Source organism: Melanotaenia boesemani, chromosome 18 (genome assembly GCF_017639745.1).
Source record: "Melanotaenia boesemani isolate fMelBoe1 chromosome 18, fMelBoe1.pri, whole genome shotgun sequence".
Classification (NCBI taxonomy): Eukaryota; Metazoa; Chordata; class Actinopteri; order Atheriniformes; family Melanotaeniidae; genus Melanotaenia; species Melanotaenia boesemani.
Window position 1 is genome coordinate 23,022,349 of NC_055699.1, and position 19,350 is coordinate 23,041,698.

General features: G+C 39.0%; 3 protein-coding genes across 50 annotated transcripts in view; 1 reads left to right on the forward strand and 2 right to left on the reverse strand.

Moving 5' to 3' along the window:
• LOC121628724 (NACHT, LRR and PYD domains-containing protein 12-like) overlaps positions 1–19,350 on the reverse strand; it is a 2,607,341-nt gene that overhangs the window by 1,536,877 nt on the left and 1,051,114 nt on the right. The gene's annotated exons all lie outside the window — the stretch shown is intronic.
• The window catches only part of LOC121628726 (NACHT, LRR and PYD domains-containing protein 14-like), an 829,387-nt gene that overhangs the window by 170,222 nt on the left and 639,815 nt on the right, over positions 1–19,350 (forward strand). The window lies entirely within an intron of this gene.
• Positions 2,104–8,284, reverse strand: LOC121628764 (caspase-1-like). Its single transcript, XM_041968092.1, has 3 exons — positions 7,906–8,284; positions 7,658–7,799; positions 2,104–3,972 (listed from the first exon to the last, which is right to left on the reverse strand). The coding sequence occupies exons 1-3, from the start codon at positions 7,918–7,920 to the stop codon at positions 3,647–3,649; spliced, it is 483 nt and encodes a 160-aa protein (XP_041824026.1). The 5' UTR covers positions 7,921–8,284; the 3' UTR covers positions 2,104–3,646.

Genomic DNA, 19,350 nt, shown 5'->3' on the forward strand with positions numbered 1-19,350 from the left:
TACCTCAACATAAATTAAAAAAAATAAATAAATAAATCTGGCGGAGCCAAGTAGAGGAAAATTACACACCTCAAACCTTTACACGTCAACAGTAATTATACTACTGCAATTTACTACAGTTACAGTTAGCGCGTTATGTTGCAGACCTTTGCAGCTACTGCTTAGTCAGTGGTACCATTGACGTGGACCGGTTCTCTAACTGGTGTTGTTTCCAAATTAGTTTTCAGATCAAGGACCATTTTGTTTATGCCACAAACACCACAGTGCTGGAGGCTAATCTGGAGGTTTTACAACAATGAATTACCATACAGAACCGACCAACGTTCATCAGTCGTAGCACAAAACCGGTTAAAAAAAACCACTAACATTTATGTGTGCTGCTCTACTGAGTCGGTCTAACTGCAGCCTCCAACAAATGATCAGATCCATAACTGTGGTCATGCATAGAAGTGATAGGTAGCATGCTGCAGTTTACATTAGAATTATGATAGAATAACTTCACACTTAAATCTTGACAAAATAGCTTCTGTTTGCACCTATACTGCTTAGTTGGTGGCCGCCATTATTCAGCTCTGGAAAACTGGTTGAAAGTCCCTCCCTTTCCGCTACATCAACAAGATGGCGTCCGTCTGGGGCGGCAGTGGCTCAGGCGGTAGAGCAGGTCGTCCAATGATCGGAAGGTCGGCGGTTCGATTCCCGCTCCTGCAGTCATCTGTCGTTGTGTCCTTGGGCAAGACACTTAACCCTCCTTGCCTCCAGTGTTGGCATCGCTGGTGTATGAATGTGTGGATGAATGTTCGGTGATGGTCGGAGAGGCCGTAGGCGCAGACTGGCAGCCACGTTTCCGTCAGCTTGCCCCAGGGCAGCTGTGGCTACACACGTAGTTTACCATCACCAGGTATGAGTGAGGAGTGGATGAATAATGGATTCACACAATGTAAAGCGCTTTGGATGCCTTGAAAAGCGCTATATAAATCTAATCCATTATTATTGTTTAGTTTCCATGGTTTTACACTAGATTTTTGGCCGATTTTAGGGCAGCATCGGGGTACTTTCAGTGCACTGCATTTTTGCTGAAATTTCAATGTCAGCGCACTATGCATTTAAATGTAGTGTTCGAAGTATAGAAGTGTGCGGACTGGGACACACCACCTGCTCTGATGCAAGAAGATTTTTTTCTAATTTAGCTGAGGTATTTATTGCGCTTGATCTAACCTGCTCGAGCGGGAGTTTTAAGTACCGCCCACTCACACATCACGCCCAATCCGGGAGTACTAGATGGACAGCATAAAGACAGAAAAGACAGAGCCACATTCTAGATCTGCAGGACTCAGTTCTCCAAAAGAGATGGGTTTGAAGTAGAAAACCCAGACCTAAGACCATCTCCCTTGTTAACGTGTCCCCCCACAAAGAAGCTCCAGCTGACATGTGAGGAGAGATGCTGGTAAATAAAATTGTTCCCTGTGGGATCAAAATTATTTCTATCAAATCACAAGAATTAGCACCTTAATTGTGTTTATTAACAAACATTCATGTACAATGCCGAGTTGGGTAGTAAAAAAGATTTTGTCACTTTATGGACTACTTAGTTAATAACTGTCTTTTTTTTATTAATTTTTTTTCAGTGCCAACATTCAGACAGAATGAAGGCAACACCGGTCTGAAATCTTCTGATCCATGAACCAATGGTACTTCAGAATCCATCTATGTTGTGGTCAAATAAGAAATTTGGATGAATATCCTGTTGCATCATTTTCTTTTAGAGTTGCATTCAGTTTTCAGCAGATCTGGGATTTCTGATGGGAGAGTTGAACTGCTGCTAGTCTTCTTCAGCCTGTCCCAAAGGTTCTCAGTGTGGTTCAGGTCTGGACTCTGCCATCTAATTCTTGTGTTTCTTCCAGGTGTATCCTCTCCAAAGCTAGTGGTCCAGAAGAGGAGCAGACTGAAGCCAAACACTGAAGGGAAACATTTTAAAAACTAAAAATCTATGACTTTAAAAATTTGCACAAACCTTTGTATCAAATTTTAATTCAATACAGCTATAGATAAAATAACAGTTGCATTAACACCCTTTCTCTCCTACATTTCCCCTTTAAAAACACTAAGTTTGACCCTTCAGTGCTGAGTTTTATTAAACACTGAGTCAAAGATGAGACAAGGAGCTGCATGACATGAGGTTGTGAAGCCTTGTCAACGCTTCCCCTCAAATGCACCACACACAGGCAGCCAGCAGATGGAGCTCTTTAATGTATTAATGTTCTGTTGAGGGTGATTCTTGTGCAGTAAGCATCACTTAATCAGAAAATTGTGAACTGTGAGCAGAACTGTGGCCACACTCAGCTAAACCCCAGCCCCAACAAATCAGGAACACTGAGCATCATTTCCACCATCAGCTCACACAAACACACTTCAGTCATATGACAGGACTCTTTAAACATGTATTAAATTTAAAGTATGTCAGCAAAAAGCACTCTCTGCACCAAACTATGAGATCAGACTGTTTCTTAAAAGGTGAATATTCTTTATCTGAGACTGTTGAATATATCAAAATATAAAGGAAATAAATCCTCTGGTAATGATCACATGATTTGGGAATTTTATTATACATTGAGTTCTAAATGTGCTCCATTCATACTGACCATGTTCAAAGAATAAATCCAGTAAGACAAATTTCCTAATGCACTAAAACAAATGATGATTAATTGAGCTCCTGAACCAAAGACACCCTGCTGTTTGATCTAATATAACACAGGTTGGAAAATTATTAATTCCTTATCAATGACAGTGTTTAATCCATAGTATTAATTTTACTATAAATGGCTGATTTCTGTATTTTATGGGGCACAGAGAAAAATTTACTCTACACAATGATTAACACTTAATCCAGTTTCAGCCCTTCTAGTCTTAAATGTTGAGATATAAAATAAATTTTATCTCGTTTCACCAGTTGAACCAACAGCTTTTGTTTTGCTACGCTTTTTATTTGTATTTTATCTCTCCTAGTTGTACAACACTTTGATCATCATGTTGTTTTTTAATGTGTGTATAAATAAAGTTGACTTGACTAACCAGAGCAACAGTAACAAAATTTACATGGTTGCTTATTCACACAATCTCAAGGTCTCTTCATAAAAAGCTGGAGAACTGGTGGCTGGTTAAAGTTCTGGTGTGAATGAGCTGAAAGATTTCAGGCTGAAACCTGGAAGAAAACTTCATGACTTCATTTTAGGCATCAAGAAGTTAGAAAAATAACACAAAAGTGTTTTTTGAGTGAAATTTTTTCCTTTAAGGGGAAAGAGTGTGTGCTCTCCGTCATAGAAAGACAGAGTGATTTATTTTGTGGTTAGATGCTGAAGCATCTGCATGTAGACAAGCTTCTGACTGATGTCCGTCGTGTCTGTTTGTGTTAGTTATAAAAAGTTGGTTTTGCTTGAGCTCTGCTAATCTTGATGTCTGCAGATGCATCGTCTCAGTAAAACTGTTTTCCTGCTCACCATCCAGCTACAGCAGTCCAGATTTGGTTGGATCACACTGAGAATCACTTTCAGAGTCAAAGTCCAGTTAAAGCACACGTTAAGATCACAGTCATGAAATCAGTCTGTTGTTGTAGAAACTCTTCATCACAGCTCCAGGTTCTTGTTAAGCTTCAGTGTAAGTTCAGGACTTTGGAAAGGAACAAATCCACTTCGCGGAGGGCAGCAATCAGAACCGAGCTGGCTTCGGTCCCCTTTCTTTGCACCGTGTCGATCACATCTCGAGCTTTTTCTGCTCTGGCCTTTGTCCTGGCTGACTCCATCTCTTCCTCATTTATAACGCCGCGCTCTAGGAGTTTATCCAGAAGCTTGTCCAGATTCGGTTCAGACACCCTGCTGATAAACTGTGTTCGAGCTGACAACAGCCTGTCCTCCGCTGGGACCTGGTCCTCCAGGGAAACCCCTGAGACATTCCTCTGTGGGGTTTCACCTCTTTGACCTGGAAGAAAGCCAAGAAAATGTTTATTTAATAATTTACAAGCACACTGAAATAATTAGACATTTAATGTCACATTGTCTGTTTAATTCAGTGGCTCTGCTGTAGTAATAATCTCTGTGTCCACATGTCTACTGTCCACTTAAATTCAGAGAAGTAAACTGGTTTCACAGCACTGTTGAACTCCAAAACATGACTGAATTCATCTGTGATAAGCAATGAGCTCAGTGGCGTCGTCAGCCGATTTTTCCGGGGCTTTAGCCCCGAGTCTTTTGAGTCTAGCCCCGGCAGCAAAGACCGATGCAGTTAAACTTAACTGCCGCGCTCCTCCAGCCGCTCCGCTCCGTTGTGTCTCAACAGCCGCAGGTTACACACACGTACACTCACTCACGCTCACATTCAGAGCAACGCTGGGCTGAGCAGGGCTGGACTGTGGGTTGGAGGGTCTGATTAGCCCTGTCACTAACGTCAAATTACGTTACTGGGTGTCAGATGACAGTACGTTGCTTCTATAGCGCCACAAACCCACAGCCGATAACCAGGGGCTCTGTGTGCGCATGTGCAGAGGAGAGAGCAGCAGTCAGAGCGCGGCAAAGCAGCATAGAGCTAGCAAAACGGACAGAAAGTCTAAAATAAAGTAGCTACAACCCCATAGCTTTTTTTAGAAGAAAAGTAAAGGGTAAGATATACAGTATTGTCCCAAATATGTGTATCTTTTGTTTGACACAACTCCGAGAGCGCGACAGATGGATCAGCTCTGACATATGTCATGTATATGCTATACAGTCTAAGTGCATATCAGCTAAATAACACCACACTGTTTAGTTTTTAATAAAATAACTCAGTATAAACCTTTTATTGAGCAAATGAGACTTAAAGGACTTCTGCTGTGGGTTCTTATTACATAGAAATCAGATCAAACTAGTTCAATTTGATCTGGTAGGGGTATAATGTTAGAGGAAACACTGATAGTCTTTTTCTGAAGATTAGTTATGGAAATTGGGGGTTGTCTTATAATCAGGGTTTGGAAACGTAAGTGTCTACAATAGCCAACAATCATTCTGACTTATACAGCATTTTTGTTTAGGTATGCTAGTGCTACCTAAGCTGCTATCCTTAGTTATCCTTAGTTAGAATTAGTTATCATTAGTTATCCTTAGTTAGCATTAGTTATCATTAGTTATTCTTAGTTATTAATTAATGCAACTGAACTGCAACATCTCAACACAAATGAAGGCTGCACATTTAAGTCCAAATTTTAACAAAACATGTTATCATACCTTGAATCATGATTGCTCATGCTCTAGCAGGGGTTCTTTTTCAGTACTTTACCCCTTTTGGAATATTTTTTTCCCAGTTTTGTACCCTGGACCGGATCAGGGCAAACCCCTTTTTTTAAAAAAAAATTACATGGGAAATACTTCAATAGTAATGTTTTGTTCTTTCATGTCATCTTTTTTTATTATTATGAATAACTCAAAGTTTTCATTACCTGGTGTTGTATTTATCTCATGTACCTCCTGTGTAGTTCATAGCTGAATAACAGCTCTAGATAGCCAGGAAAGGTTAATGCTTTCATTGTGCTGGAAGATGTTGATTTAAAAAAATTGTATTATATTACAACATTGTATTATTATCAGCTTGACTTGTTTTCTGTTTTTTGATTTCATTATTTTGTAGAGGGTAGCAAAGATTAGTTACAGACAAAGGAGGAGCCAGTAGCAGACATGTCAAACATTGGACATTGGTAATAGTTATTTAGCTCAGCTAAAGAAAGATAACTTTACAAGCATTTTGTGGCATCTGGTTCTTTGTTTGACTCTATAGGAGCTGCCTCAACAACTCCCTGTAAAAACCCTCAAATGTTTTCATTTTGTACCTTTTATTGTGCAGCAAGTGCAAAAGGCCTTAAATGTTTAAATCACAGAAAACCTCCTGGACCAGATTTGATAGAGCATTATTATTTAAAAAAGGCTGCTAATTCTGTTGCACAGCCTCTTAGTATACTTTTTACTCTTTCGATTGAAAGTAAAGAAATTCCATCAGATTGTAAGTCAGCTTTTATTGTTCCTCTTTTAAAAGAAGGCCAGTTTTAACCAACTACAGGCCAATATCAAATTTGTGTATTTTGTTAAAAATTATTGAATCTCTTGTGTGTGATCAATTTTATATTCAAATGTACTCCCGAATATATATATGTATACATCTATATATATATATATATATATATATATATATATATATATATATATATATATATATATATATATACACACACACATATATATATATATATATATATACACACATATATATATATATACATATACATATACATATATATATATAGCTCCTCGGGCTAAGCCCAGGATGTCCTCAAAAGCTGGAGACGCCCCTGAATGAGCTCACAAGAGATGAAGTCTTGTTACCATGCAAAAACCCTTAAAGAAAAAAGAAAAGAAAGAAAAAGAGCGACTGCTGAACCAACGTCAACAACAGGCGGGTTCCCCCCAAAACGCAGCCAGTATCCAAGTCCATCACACAGTCTTCATATCTTATCATGTTTCACATCCCTAAAACCAGGTCTCATTTAGGAAAACTGTCCTCTTCATTTGCTGCATCAAATGATTGTAACCAGGGTTCGAATTACACCAGAGCCTTGTTATCACTCGTGCACTGCGACTTTGCAAGTCACGTGCACGCACATATATATTAGTGCACATAGCGTGGTAAAAAACATGCTAACTACCAAAAAAAAAAAAAAAAAAAAACTCTATGCAACTATATGCAGTTTTTTTAATCAGAAACAAGGATAGAAAGCTGCTGTCCATGGTGCTGAACAGAACGGCTTATCTGCGTCGTTTGGGAGATTTAATTCATTTAATTAAATAAACACATTGCTGACAAATTAATGCTATTCAGTTTAATGAACATCAGGACTATTTTTAGGGCTCCCCCTAAAGCATCACCTGAATGTCTTTAGATGGGCTCCTCTGCCTTTCAGAGGCGAGTTCCCCTCAGATTCCCTGTAATTCCAACCAAGTTTAACTTCTTACAAAAAACACTGAATATGGATGTTTTTATTTCTGTCTCTGTTTCTAAAGGCCTCCTAAAAACAGTTTTTAATGACACTTTTAAATGTTTTACCACAATCTAATGCCATTTCTATATTTCTAAAGATTTCCAAAAGTGTACGTGCATTACTGTTTGATGGGTTTGATTATTTCCTCTCTCTTTCCTCCTCATCTGCCCCACAAGTGTTTTCTGGCATCTGCTCAGCCAACATTATAATTTAAAATCAAGCTTAAATAAATTAAACAAAGAATGAAGGCATGATGGATCCATCTGCAAGTGTAACTCTATGTTCTTTACTGTATCTCTACCAGGTGGGTGACGTTTATAAATCAAATCTGAAGATTTGCTTTCAATTCCAACTAGAGCAGTTTTGGTTTTAGGTGTACTTTATTATTTTATTTGTCCTTTTTCTGCACTTCTGGAAGGGTCTGAATACCCTGCAGCACTGTAGCATTTCTAATTGTGTTTCTGTGTTTGAATTATTTTATGTTTTTATGCAGTGTTTTTACATACTTTTTATGACTCAATTATAAAGAACTTTGAGTGCCTTTTAGTTACTGTAAAAGACTGTACACATAAAATTTGATTTGATTGAGATGTAGTTAGAATTTACCTGGCAGATCAACCTCACGCTCCCAGACTTCTGTGTCTGTGTGGTCTCTGACTGTGATCGTCACTTCTTTTGTGTTTGTAGGCAGGCGGATCTCAAAGGTTGGGTGGTAGTTTGGTCCAAAGTCTGGGTCAAAATCTTCCCTCTAGAAATCGGGAGTACGGTGTCAGTATCTTTAATTCATCCAAATTTAACTAAACTATCAATTTAATGAAAGTTACAGTTTTAACAAAGTTTCTAGAAAAACTCACTGGTGGTTGAATCATGCAGGCAACTGGACAGTGAACGGAGTAACTCTGATCTCTGATCAGTTTACAGGTGGGGGGAACCTTGACGTATTCAGAGTCTTCATGCTGTGCACAGACCTTGAGACACAGCACAACTTTTAAATTAGAGGACTTATCAATCGCTCTCCTTTACACACAGATTTGTTCTGTTTTAAGTGCTTCTCTGTTAATTGCCTCCCTTCATACTGGATAATGTGTCTGTGGTTGATTGATGTCAATGCAGTGAGGTCCAAAAAATGTAAAGTTAGCATATTCCAGCAAAGATAACACCTTGGGCCACAACAGCAGCAGCTTCTCAGACAGCTTCAGTTTAACTTTTAAGGTCTTTTACACTGAGACACAAACAAAAACAAATAATATCTTTTGGTTCATTGTTTCCAAAAAAAAAAAACTAAGTAAACTAAATTCATAACAGTTTTAACAAGTTCTTCTGTGTGTTTGGGCCCAACGATGCCAGACTAACCTCTATCTCTCATAGATCAGGAGCTTTTTGACAGCCTGAAGGACCTTAAGCCGCGATCTAACAGTCGGCTACGTACAGTGTGGGTGAAACACTGGACACCAGTTTGGTTTGACTACTGCTGCTGAAGCTCCTGTGATGAAGGGTTTTCCTGCTCATGCAGATCAGGATGCGACCATTCCCTGCTGAAGAAATCTATGGACCCCCAGATCTTGGTTCATCTTCCAAGCTGTTGGTTGGTCTGTATCTCTGCAGTTATTATCCATCTGCACTTCCCGGATGTCTGGCAGCAGCTGTTCCCCTCCAGGATGAGAATCTGTATCTCTGGCATGTGTTAAGTTCTTTGTTTCAATCATTTTGTCTCTAAAGAACCTTCAAATGTGCTCATTTTAAACAGACACAAAGCAGAGCAACACAAATTGTGTCTTTAAAAAAAAAAAGCACAACCTTCACTGGTGGATCACTGGTATCAAAATTACACAGTACTCAAAATTTCCTGTGTTTTTATGGAACCAATCAATTGTACGTTTTTAGGGTTTGTTTAGCATTTTGGGTGTGATGGTATTAAAAGAATTTGCACTTGACTACTAAGAATGATTAAAAAGAGAATGAATGAATCTTAATGTAATATTTCACAAATACGCGGGGTGTCCAAAAAACTTTTTCCATCACTGTATAAATATTTTCCATAATGTAGTTGAAATGAATGAATGTGCTGCTGTTATCAGCTCTGACGATGAGCATTACCACCTGGTGATCTACGTTCCAACCTTGATCTGTGGTCATCAGGACCTTTGAATAGAGTGAGAAGCTCTAGATAAGATTTACTATCTAATCTGACCTGGAACTCTGCAGGATCAACCAGCAGGAGGAAGAAAAGGAAAAGTGAGGTTATAATAACTCTTTACCTCCTTCACAGGGATGTTGCTTGGCAACAGAAACACATCAAGATTCTGCTTCTGTGTTTCAGTGTTTGGCAGTCTGAGGAACAACAGGACCTGTCCCTTAATCGGTTTCATGTTCAAAAACCCCGTTATGAGATCCCAGACAAGGCCGAAGGCAGACAGATGAGGAACTTTTACAATCACATGAGTTTCTGTGATCTGCAGCGGCTCAAGGATGCTCATCCCATCATCAGAGATGTGGAGGACAGACAGGACGCCTCCAGAGAGCAGAGCTGTGAAAACAGAGTAGATAAATATAAAAATGACAACTTCATTATATCATCAGTGGTAATTTTTATAATGAATCATGAAACCGTAGAAGTCATCACTGTCTGATGAGGCCTTTTCTCACACAACTATCAACACTGCTGGATTCAGGACCGCTTTCAGAAGAGAGCTGATGTCCACAGATGTAAAGTTGTATTGATTTTAAAGATTTTATAGAGAAAAAAAGCAGAATGAGAAAACAGAACAGAGAAAAAAGAACTAGAGAAATTTAGAGGAAATGTATGTTTTTATTTGTGATTCCCAGATGAGAAATTTTTATTTTGCACTATTCTTCACTTTAAAATTCTCACTCATATCCAGAAATTTCTCAAAGTTTAAAGGTCAGACATACATGAAATCCACTAAAGAAAATGGATGAGAATAACATGTTTCTTCTGAAGCAGCTGTAAAAATAATATTGTGATTAAATTTATGTTAAACACATCTATCAGTTTACTGTGAAGAACTAAGCTAATTTTTAAATTTTGGATACTGAAATGAAAAATGTGATGCAGAATAAACACCACACAGTGTTTGATCAGACTGTGGCTGTAGTTGCCATCTGCAGCCTGTAGGGGTCACTAACAGGACCATGGGCTTCATCACTAACTAACCGTGTCTGGCTCACCTTCCTTTGTTTCGCAGTGTGGGAGGTGAAGCTGATGGACGGCATCCTCAGAACACTTGATGTTGAACAGCGGTCCAGCCGGGGTCTTTCCAGCTGATTGGAGGAGCTTCTCATCCCACTGGTCGGTCCTGTACTGTATCTCCACCTCATGAGCTGTAACAAACACCAGTCCAGTCAGCGCACACTGGAACGAACCTGGACCAGGACACTTGAACCTGCAGGACACAGAGAGGCTAAATGACAACGAGTCTTTTTAAACAACATTAAAAACCATTATCAGACTCCACTTGATAAACGCTGACACATTGGAGAAAAATTACCCAAACTACTGTTTATTCTTTGGATCAAATTAAAGTCTAAAGTGTCTAAAATGTAGCATGAACCCTAAAGCACAGCACACACTCAGGGCCCTTCTACAAGCCAACATTCCACTGGCAGAAACATGCAGCATCCAGAATGTGGGGTAATGTGTGGGGCTAGTTTCTTTATAGTGAATCTGCCAACAAGTAGGATCACTTCACGGAGTCGGTTACCATGGTAACAGAACACTTATACTCAGATACAATAACCCACTTTCTGGAACGGGTCCTTGTTTTTCACTCAAATCAACAAACTATCCGAAGCTCAGCCAACGAGAGGCCACCACCAATACTGGAGCAGAGAGGAAGACTCTTCATCTTTTCTCTGGACCTGAACAGAAATCTCAGCTCTGAGTTTTGACACATTAGTTGTTCTTCTTCCTAAAGAGTCTGTACTCTGGTTTTGGGAGTCTAACTCCTGAAGTTTAGATCAACTATTAAACTGTTCAGTTGAGCTCATTCAGTTGTTTCCAGCTTAGGGTCAACATTTAATAAAAGCCACTAGTGAGAGTTTTAAAACGTTGTATGACCTGCACACATCCTCTGATTTTCATGTTCAATGTGTTCAAGTAATAAAGGAATTCCTCTCAGGATCCAGCCAAGAACAATAAACGAGAAAATAAAGGAGGCCGACTGGGAGGGTAATTTAATTAATAGCAAAGATACAGCTGAGGGTGAAACAGAATTTACTTCAACCTTCAGTAATCATACTGGATTATTTACTTAGTGTTTGATATTTTGATTTAAGCCTTTTACAAACATGTACACATATCTTCACATATTCATGTAATAACTGCTGAAAATACCAAAACTGCTTCAAACAGCAGCTACTGTGGAGCCAGTATTGCTGATACAACCTGAATAATAACAGCTTCAGGCTGATGAAACAGGGTCATGAGATGAGTTTGAGGATCACCTGTACAAGACTTGTGCAGATTCAGTTTCAACTTCTGGAGTGAAGTCTAAAGGAGCCTGAAATATAAAAGAAACATGTTTGATAACAAATTAACCAATTTCTGTTCAGAAAAATATTCTTACAGTCTGAACATAACTGAAGCATTTTGTGCAGATCATGAATTCTACAGTTTATGACAACAAAGCTTCAATTCAGAGAAATTATGTTGAAAAGAAAAAGAAAATCACACATTTCTGTGACAGAAATAAAGAATAAAAAGCTGTGGTGCGGTATGAGATCAAGGTTAAGATAAAACTCACCTGTCTGCGCTGCAGTAAACTTAAAATCTGATCTATAAACCTGTTTTTATAATCACAGCATTGATGTCTGTCCCTCTGAACAAGCATCAGCAGCCGCAGACGTTAAAATCTTTATATGACCTGCTGAGTGCTGAGCTCTAAATTTGTGTGGAAGGTCAGATAATTATTTTTCTCACCTTCATCGTCTCCATTTCATCCTCGGAAGAACCAGACTCTGTGTTTGAATCCAGTTTGACACCAGAGACACCTGATGGGAGAAGACAAACCAGTTCACCAGAACTCTCTTCATCAGATCTGAGTCAGAACGACTTTCCTCTTAGACACTCTGGTATTAAATTGTCATCTTTGTTGGGGGTGTGTGAGTGTGTGTGCCACCTTTAGAACAGGTAAATGATCTCTCTACATATTTACTCAGCTCCAGAGGTGAACCATCAGGGCTCTTTGGTCCTAAGGTCATGGTCTAAAAGCTATTTGTTAAATATATTTATTTATTATATTTTTATGTACATGACTAATTCTAACTAAATAAATGTTTATGATTAAATAAACCCTTTAAATTTGTCCAGTTTGTTTTGAAACATGAAGAGTTCATTCAAAGAAGCCAGCTGGTTTGTGTTTAGCTCTGTAAGTGGAGAACTGCAGCCTACGATGAGTTTAAAGAGAGATCTGTTCAAACAGCTGAGTACATGGATCATATTTTTTAAACTAATCACAAGCCACCATGATGCTTTAACGGTGGCTGGATATCTGTGTTGTTTTTAAGCTGAGCTTCACAACTCTGGTTCAGACGGCATGATGCTACTTACATTCAACATAGTTTGATGGCAGGAAGCCGGATTTGCCGGTTCTCTGCACAGTTCCGGTCATCCACCCATCACTGCGGGGCTTAGAGTTGATGATGATGATGTCATCCTTAGTGAATGAGACTTCATCTTCTTCCAGAGCCTCAAAGTCATACAGTGCCCGGTAAACTGGCTGTGTAGAAACTATGTGACAGACATGGAAACATGTAGGGTGATTGAGAGTAGCAGATAATAAACCTCTCCTGTCTCAGCTTGATAAAGCAGTTTCAATCTCTTTCCTGTGGGAAACACCAGAAATAGTTTCGGGATCTTAATGCATCACACTGTACGGACACGGTGAATAATCTAGTTAATGTGAACATTGGGTACAGGTGACGTATGTGCTAACGTACTACTGTGACTCAGAAACGTCACATGACTCTTTGTATAAACAGAAGTTGGTAAGATTAAATCAGCGTTGGTTATTAACTTTGGATTGGCTCTTATACATGCTCACACTGACTCAGAGATAACTCTAGCTCAGTGGGGAACCATGGCCCTCGTCCTGCAAGTTTTCAATGTTTCCCTGCTCAAACAGACATTCACATGAATGAGTTATTGTTTCACTGTTGGATCCATCTGATTTGAATCAGGCGTGTTGGCGCAGGAAAATATTGAAAATTTGCAGGACGGCTTTCAATGACCAGCTTGTAATGGCCCAGTAGTATAAACAGTGCAAACACAGCCTCAGGTCTGATCACTCTGTGATTCATCTCAAGGAGCCACACCTTAAATCAAGCAAAACATGTCACATGTTGGCCAAGTAAGTACACAACTCCAGCGACAAAAACCAAAAGGATGAGCATGTTTAGGTCAGTAAACATTCTATAAAGTGGCTGAGCCATTTCACTACAAGACATAGTTGTTAAACCTGCAACACTCAAGTATGTGTTTAATACAATAAGCTGGTTATGCGAAGAGATGCATGACAACAGCTGGTAACTAGAGCCAGATGTGGGCTGGGACAAAAAATTGCCCTGGCATGTTGGCTCATATACGATCATGCACGCCATGAATCTTGGCGCTCCCTTAAATAGGCCTATATCATCTGTGTAACTTTTTTAAATCAGTGAAACCATGCAGTGAGTTAGCAGGAATTAGTGAGAGTAGACATGTTACATACTTCCAAAAGTTGTCTTTTTTTAATAAAATATAAAATTCAATACTCCAGCACAGCAATGAATATTAGAGCAGAATTCATCCGAATTTGTGTTTGAAAGAAAAAAAACAGAACCGACATGAAAAATGAGGATGAGATAAAACTATTTCCAGTTGAAGTGTAGAAGTAGTGTCTCTGTGTCTGCTGCCTGCTCTTCTCTTCTGGAGATGTTATCCCAACAAGGTTCAACTAAAGATTGATGGAGATTTTTCTTTTATCATTACGATGCAGTCATGACCAGAATTATTGGATTCTCTGGTAAAGAGCCAATCAGCGCCAGTATTAACATCTGGACTTAGGTGTACAATCTTAAAAATATATTTCTGTATATTGTCCATAAACACATACACAGAAGCTGCCTGTAACACATTTTGACCCAAAAGTATCAGATTTTCAGCTCACAATCAATAACAAACAGGCTAATGAAGAAAATCAGAAATTTGCTGACTCACTTAATTTTGATGGATGACGTTTAAAAATAATGTCCTCACTTTCAATTAGACAATTTAGTTTAGGAAAATATTAAAGAACCAAATTTAAGATGTGTTGTTTTAACCAGTAAACACAACCAGTTAACCAGTGAACACAACCAGTTAACCAGTGAACACAACCAGCTGTTCTCATGTTGGATTTTTACATTTTTCCATCATACACTTCCTCTGCGCCTCCATTGTTCTGCTCGATTCCAACAAGTAGCTGCATCCACAGGCTCAGAGCCAGAAGGGGTTTAAAGAATCTGATTCATCCTGGTTTCAGTAGGTAAACAACCAATAAGCTGCAGATTAACGTGTTTCATGGGCCGGTGGTCAGGACATAAAGTTTTGTAATAACTGTTTGGATGAATGAAAGACTCAGGTGCAGGGACCACAGTGAAAGGTGGTGCTCTTTGAAGATTTGAGCGGGCTGGCCAAGAGTTAGTTGAGCTGCTGACCGACTGAGTTTATGGACCAGTCAGACCAATAAATAAACTTTATCAGTACAAAAAACACACTGGCCTACCAGGAAAATGTCTGGTATGCTGGATGGTGAACCAATTAGAGCCGAGGTGACACCTCTACTTTCACCTCATCAGCTCTGATGGCCCACTCTATCCAGCATCATCGCCTGTATTAGAAGATGATGCGCTACAGGTGCATGCCAGCGCCACTTGGAAGGGTGATGGTGAAAAGGAAAACTATGGGCTTGGCTTATTCAAACAGGGACAAGTCCTGGCGATTCTGCCACAGCTGTTTATCATTTGGACTTCTCGTCAACACAGAACCAGCGTTTTAAGATTCCAAAACCACCATTCCGCTAAAGCTCCTCTTCCCCTGCTCGGTTCTGAAAATAAATAGCTCTGCATTGTGATGGGACATATTGCGCTGTGTCTTCGGAGCGTGTGACAAGTAATACAGCAAGTATTTCTGCAAAGTGTGTATCGGGCTTTGTATCATTTAAAGGAAAAACTGCCTGGCTGTACCATTGGTTCAGAAAGCGGCTCAGGTTTGCCACGAGCAACATCTGTGTCATGGACAAACCCCTCACCCCCCCAAATAAAAATAAGATATAAATTGACTAAGCCAACCCACAGTTAAAAAATATTTTTCCTTAATAAAAAGGAACAAAGTCTCCTGTGAACTGTAGATCATTATGCTGGTTTCCACAAACACTTCCACTGTTCTCTGCCTGATTAAACCAATGCTTTTCTCCAGAAGTGACACAGAACACATATTACTCCTCATGCTATTATCACATCATATAACACTACATGACAATATCATTTTGGCCAAACAATTGGTTTCCACACATAAAATACTTTTATAAAACAATCACAGTTCAGTAATAAGTTGGCTAAAGGCGGGTACACACTGGACCAACACAGCGAGACAATCCGTCATTCACACTCTCTCTTTAGGAGAATTTAAAGGAAAAATAATCGATGTTTACAATGTTTTTGAACTGTGGGACAAAGCCAGAGTATCCACACTTACCCACCCACATGAGGAGAACATGATGCAAACCACATAAATGCCCTGTTCAAATCCCCAAACACCCCCATGTTTAAACATGGTTGCTTTATTTTAAACACTTTCATTTATATTTGTCTGAAAAGTGCTAAACAAATAAAGTTTAATTGATTTTGAGTGTACAGATTCTGATTAGGACAGTTGTATTTTCCAGTAAAATCGTATCAAAGTCCTTTCAAATTCTCCCTGATATTTTCTATCAAGCTAAAGAATAACTTAAGGAGAAGGTCGGTTTTTACCCCCTTTATCTAAGATTCACAACAAAACTCAGTAATGAGTCTTAATCTTTCTAACCTTGTGTCAGCTAACAGCTCTGATAAGAATTTTCAATTCTCCCAAATATGGATTTGTTACAGAATCAGCACATTCCTCATTCCACTTTAGATGTTACTGACAATAGATCAATAAATATAAAGCAGAATTGTAGTACTCACCAATCTTGTCACTGGGAGATTTGACTGTCCTATCGCTGCACCTGCATGAATAAACATATCCAGAAATTTAGGAGCGAGATGAGAAAATAATCATTTTATGAGCTTTGCTCAACAAGAAATTGCTGGGCTGTCTTAATTAATAAACTACATTTAAAAAACCATCATAAAAATACCTGAAATTATTTTCATAGCTGAAGTCTTTACAGTTTGAGTCTTATAATAAAAAGAAAGTAAAAAGATTAATTTTAGTGTGACAGCCCGTCTCATACAGGAACATGAGGATGATTGTTCAAAACAGATCAGGATCATCTTAAAGGCCACCACCAATACTGGAGCAGAGAGGAAGATCTTTCATCTTTTCTCTGGACTTGAACAGAAATCTCAGCTCTGAGTTTTGATACATTAGTTGTTCTTCCTCCTAAAGAGCCTGTACTCTGGTTTTGGGAGTCTAACTCCTGGAGTTTAGATCAACTATTAAACTGTTCAGTTGAGCTCATTCAGTTGTTTCCAGCTTAGGTTCAACATTTAATAAAAGCCACTAGTGAGAGTTTTAAAACGCTGTATGACCTGCACATATCCTCTGATTTTCCTGTTCAATGTGTTCAAGTAATAAAGGAATTCCTCTCAGGATCCAGCCAAGAACAATAAACTGAATTAATAAAGTGATCTCCGTTAATTTAAGCGTCTGATCAGCAGGAAAAAAAAGGAGGACGACTGGGGGGGTTATTTTATCCATTACAAAGATATAAGATTAATAATTACAGCTTCAGGCTGGTGAAACAGGGTCATGAGATGAGTTTGAGGATCACCTGTACAAGACTTGTGCAGATTCAGTTTCACCCTCTGCAGTGAAGTCAGAAGAAACATGAAATGTAAAAGAAACATGTTTGATAACAAATGAACCAATTTCTGTTCAGAAAAATATTCTTACAGTCTGAACATAACTGAAGCATTTTGTGCAGATCATGAATTCTACAGTTTATGACGACAAAGCTTCAATTCAGACAAATTATGTTGAAAAGGAAAAGAAAATTAGAATTTTTTGTGACAGAAATAAAGAATAAAAAGCTGTGGTGTGGTATGAGATCAAGGTTAAGATAAAACTCACCTGTCTGCACTGCAGTAAACTCAAAATCTGATCTTTAAACCTGTTTTTATACTCACAGCATTGATGTTTGTCCCTCTGAACAAGCATCAGCAGCCGCAGACATTAAAATCTTTATATGACCTGCTGAGTGCTGAGCTCTAAATTTGTGTGGAAGGTCAGATAATTATTTTTCTCACCTTCATCGTCTCCATTTCATCCTCGGAAGAACCAGACTCTGTGTTTGAATCCAGTTTGACACCAGAGACACCTGATGGGAGAAGACAAACCAGTTCACCAGAACTCTCTTCATCAGATCTGAGTCAGAACAACTTTCCTCTTAGACACTCTGGTATTAAATTGTCATCTTTGTTGGGGGTGTGTGAGTGTGTGTGCCCCCTTTAGAACAGGTAAATGATCTCTCTACATATTTACTCAGCTCCAGAGGTGAACCATCAGGGCTCTTTGGTCCTAAGGTCATGGTCTAATGTATTATAAAAGCTATTTGTTAAATATATTTATTCATGATATTCTTATGTACATGACTAATTCTAACTAAATAAATGTTTATTATTAAATAAACCCTTTAAATTTGTCCAGTTTGTTTTGGAAAATGAAAAGTTAATTCAAAGAAACCAGTTTGTGTGAATTTTCCAGCTGGTTTGTGTTTAGCTCTGTAAGTGGAGAACTGCAGCCTACGATGAGTTAAAGAGAGATCTGTTCAAACAGCTGAGTTCATGGATCATATTTTTTAAACTAATCACAAGCCACCATGATGCTTTAACTGTGGCTTTATATCTGTGTTGTTTTTAAACTGAGCTTTACAACTCTGGTTCAGACGGCATGACGCTACTTACATTCAACATAGTTTGATGGCAGGAAGCCGGATTTGCTGGTTCTCTGTACAGTCCCGGTCATCCACCCATCACTGCGGGGCTTAGAGTTGATGATGATGATGTCATCCTTAATAAACGTGACTTCATCTTCTTCCCGAGCCTCAAAGTCATACAGTGCCCGGTAAACTGGCTGTGTAGAAACTGTGTGACAGACATGGAAACATGTAGGGTGATTGAGAGTGGCAGATAATAAACCTCTCCTGTCTCAGCTTGATAAAGCAGTTTCAATCTCTTTCCTGTGGGAAACACCAGAAATAGTTTCGGGATCTTAATGCATCACACTGTACGGACACGGTGAATAGTCTAGTTAATGTGAACATTGGGTACAGGTGACGTATGTGCTAACGTACCACTGTGACTCAGAAACGTCACATGACTCTTTGTATAAACAGAAGTTAGTGAGATTAAATCAGCGTTGGTTATTAACTTTGGATTGGCTCTTATACATGCTCACACTGACTCAGAGATAACTCTAGCTCAGTGGGGAACCATGGCCCTCGTCCTGCAAGTTTTCAATGTTTCCCTGCTCAAACAGACATTCACATGAATGAGTTATTGTTTCACTGTTGGATCCATCTGATTTGAATCAGGCGTGTCGGAGCAGGAAAATATTGAAAATTTGCAGGACGGCTTTCAATGACCAGCTTGTAATGGCCCAGTAGTATAAACAGTGCAAACACAGCCTCAGGTCTGATCACTCTGTGATTCATCTCAAGGAGCCACACCTTAAATCAAGCAAAACATGTCACATGTGGGCCAAGTAAGTACACAACTCCAGCGACAAAAACCAAAAGGATGAGCATGTTTAGGTCAGTAAGCATTTCACATAGTGGCTGAGCCATTTCACTACAAGACATACTTGTTAAACCTGCAACACTCAAGTATGTGCTTAATACAATAAGCTGGCTATGCGAAGAGGTGCATGACAACAGCTGGTAGCTAGAGCCAGATGTGGGCTGGGACAAAAAATTGCCCTGGCATGTTGGCTCATATACGATCATGCACGCCATGAATTTTGGCGCTCCCTTAAATAGGCCTATATCATCTGTGTAACTTTTTTAAATCAGTGAAACCATGCAGTGAGTTAACAGGAATTAGTGAGAGTAGACATGTTA

Bases quoted from the DNA above. Each gene is read 5' to 3' on its own strand.
- LOC121628764 (XM_041968092.1), bottom strand. The intron at 3,973-7,657 runs GTAAATTCTAAC...GCTTTCTTCCAG, and splicing joins GCGTGAGGTTGATCTGCCAG to GTCAAAGAGGTGAAACCCCA.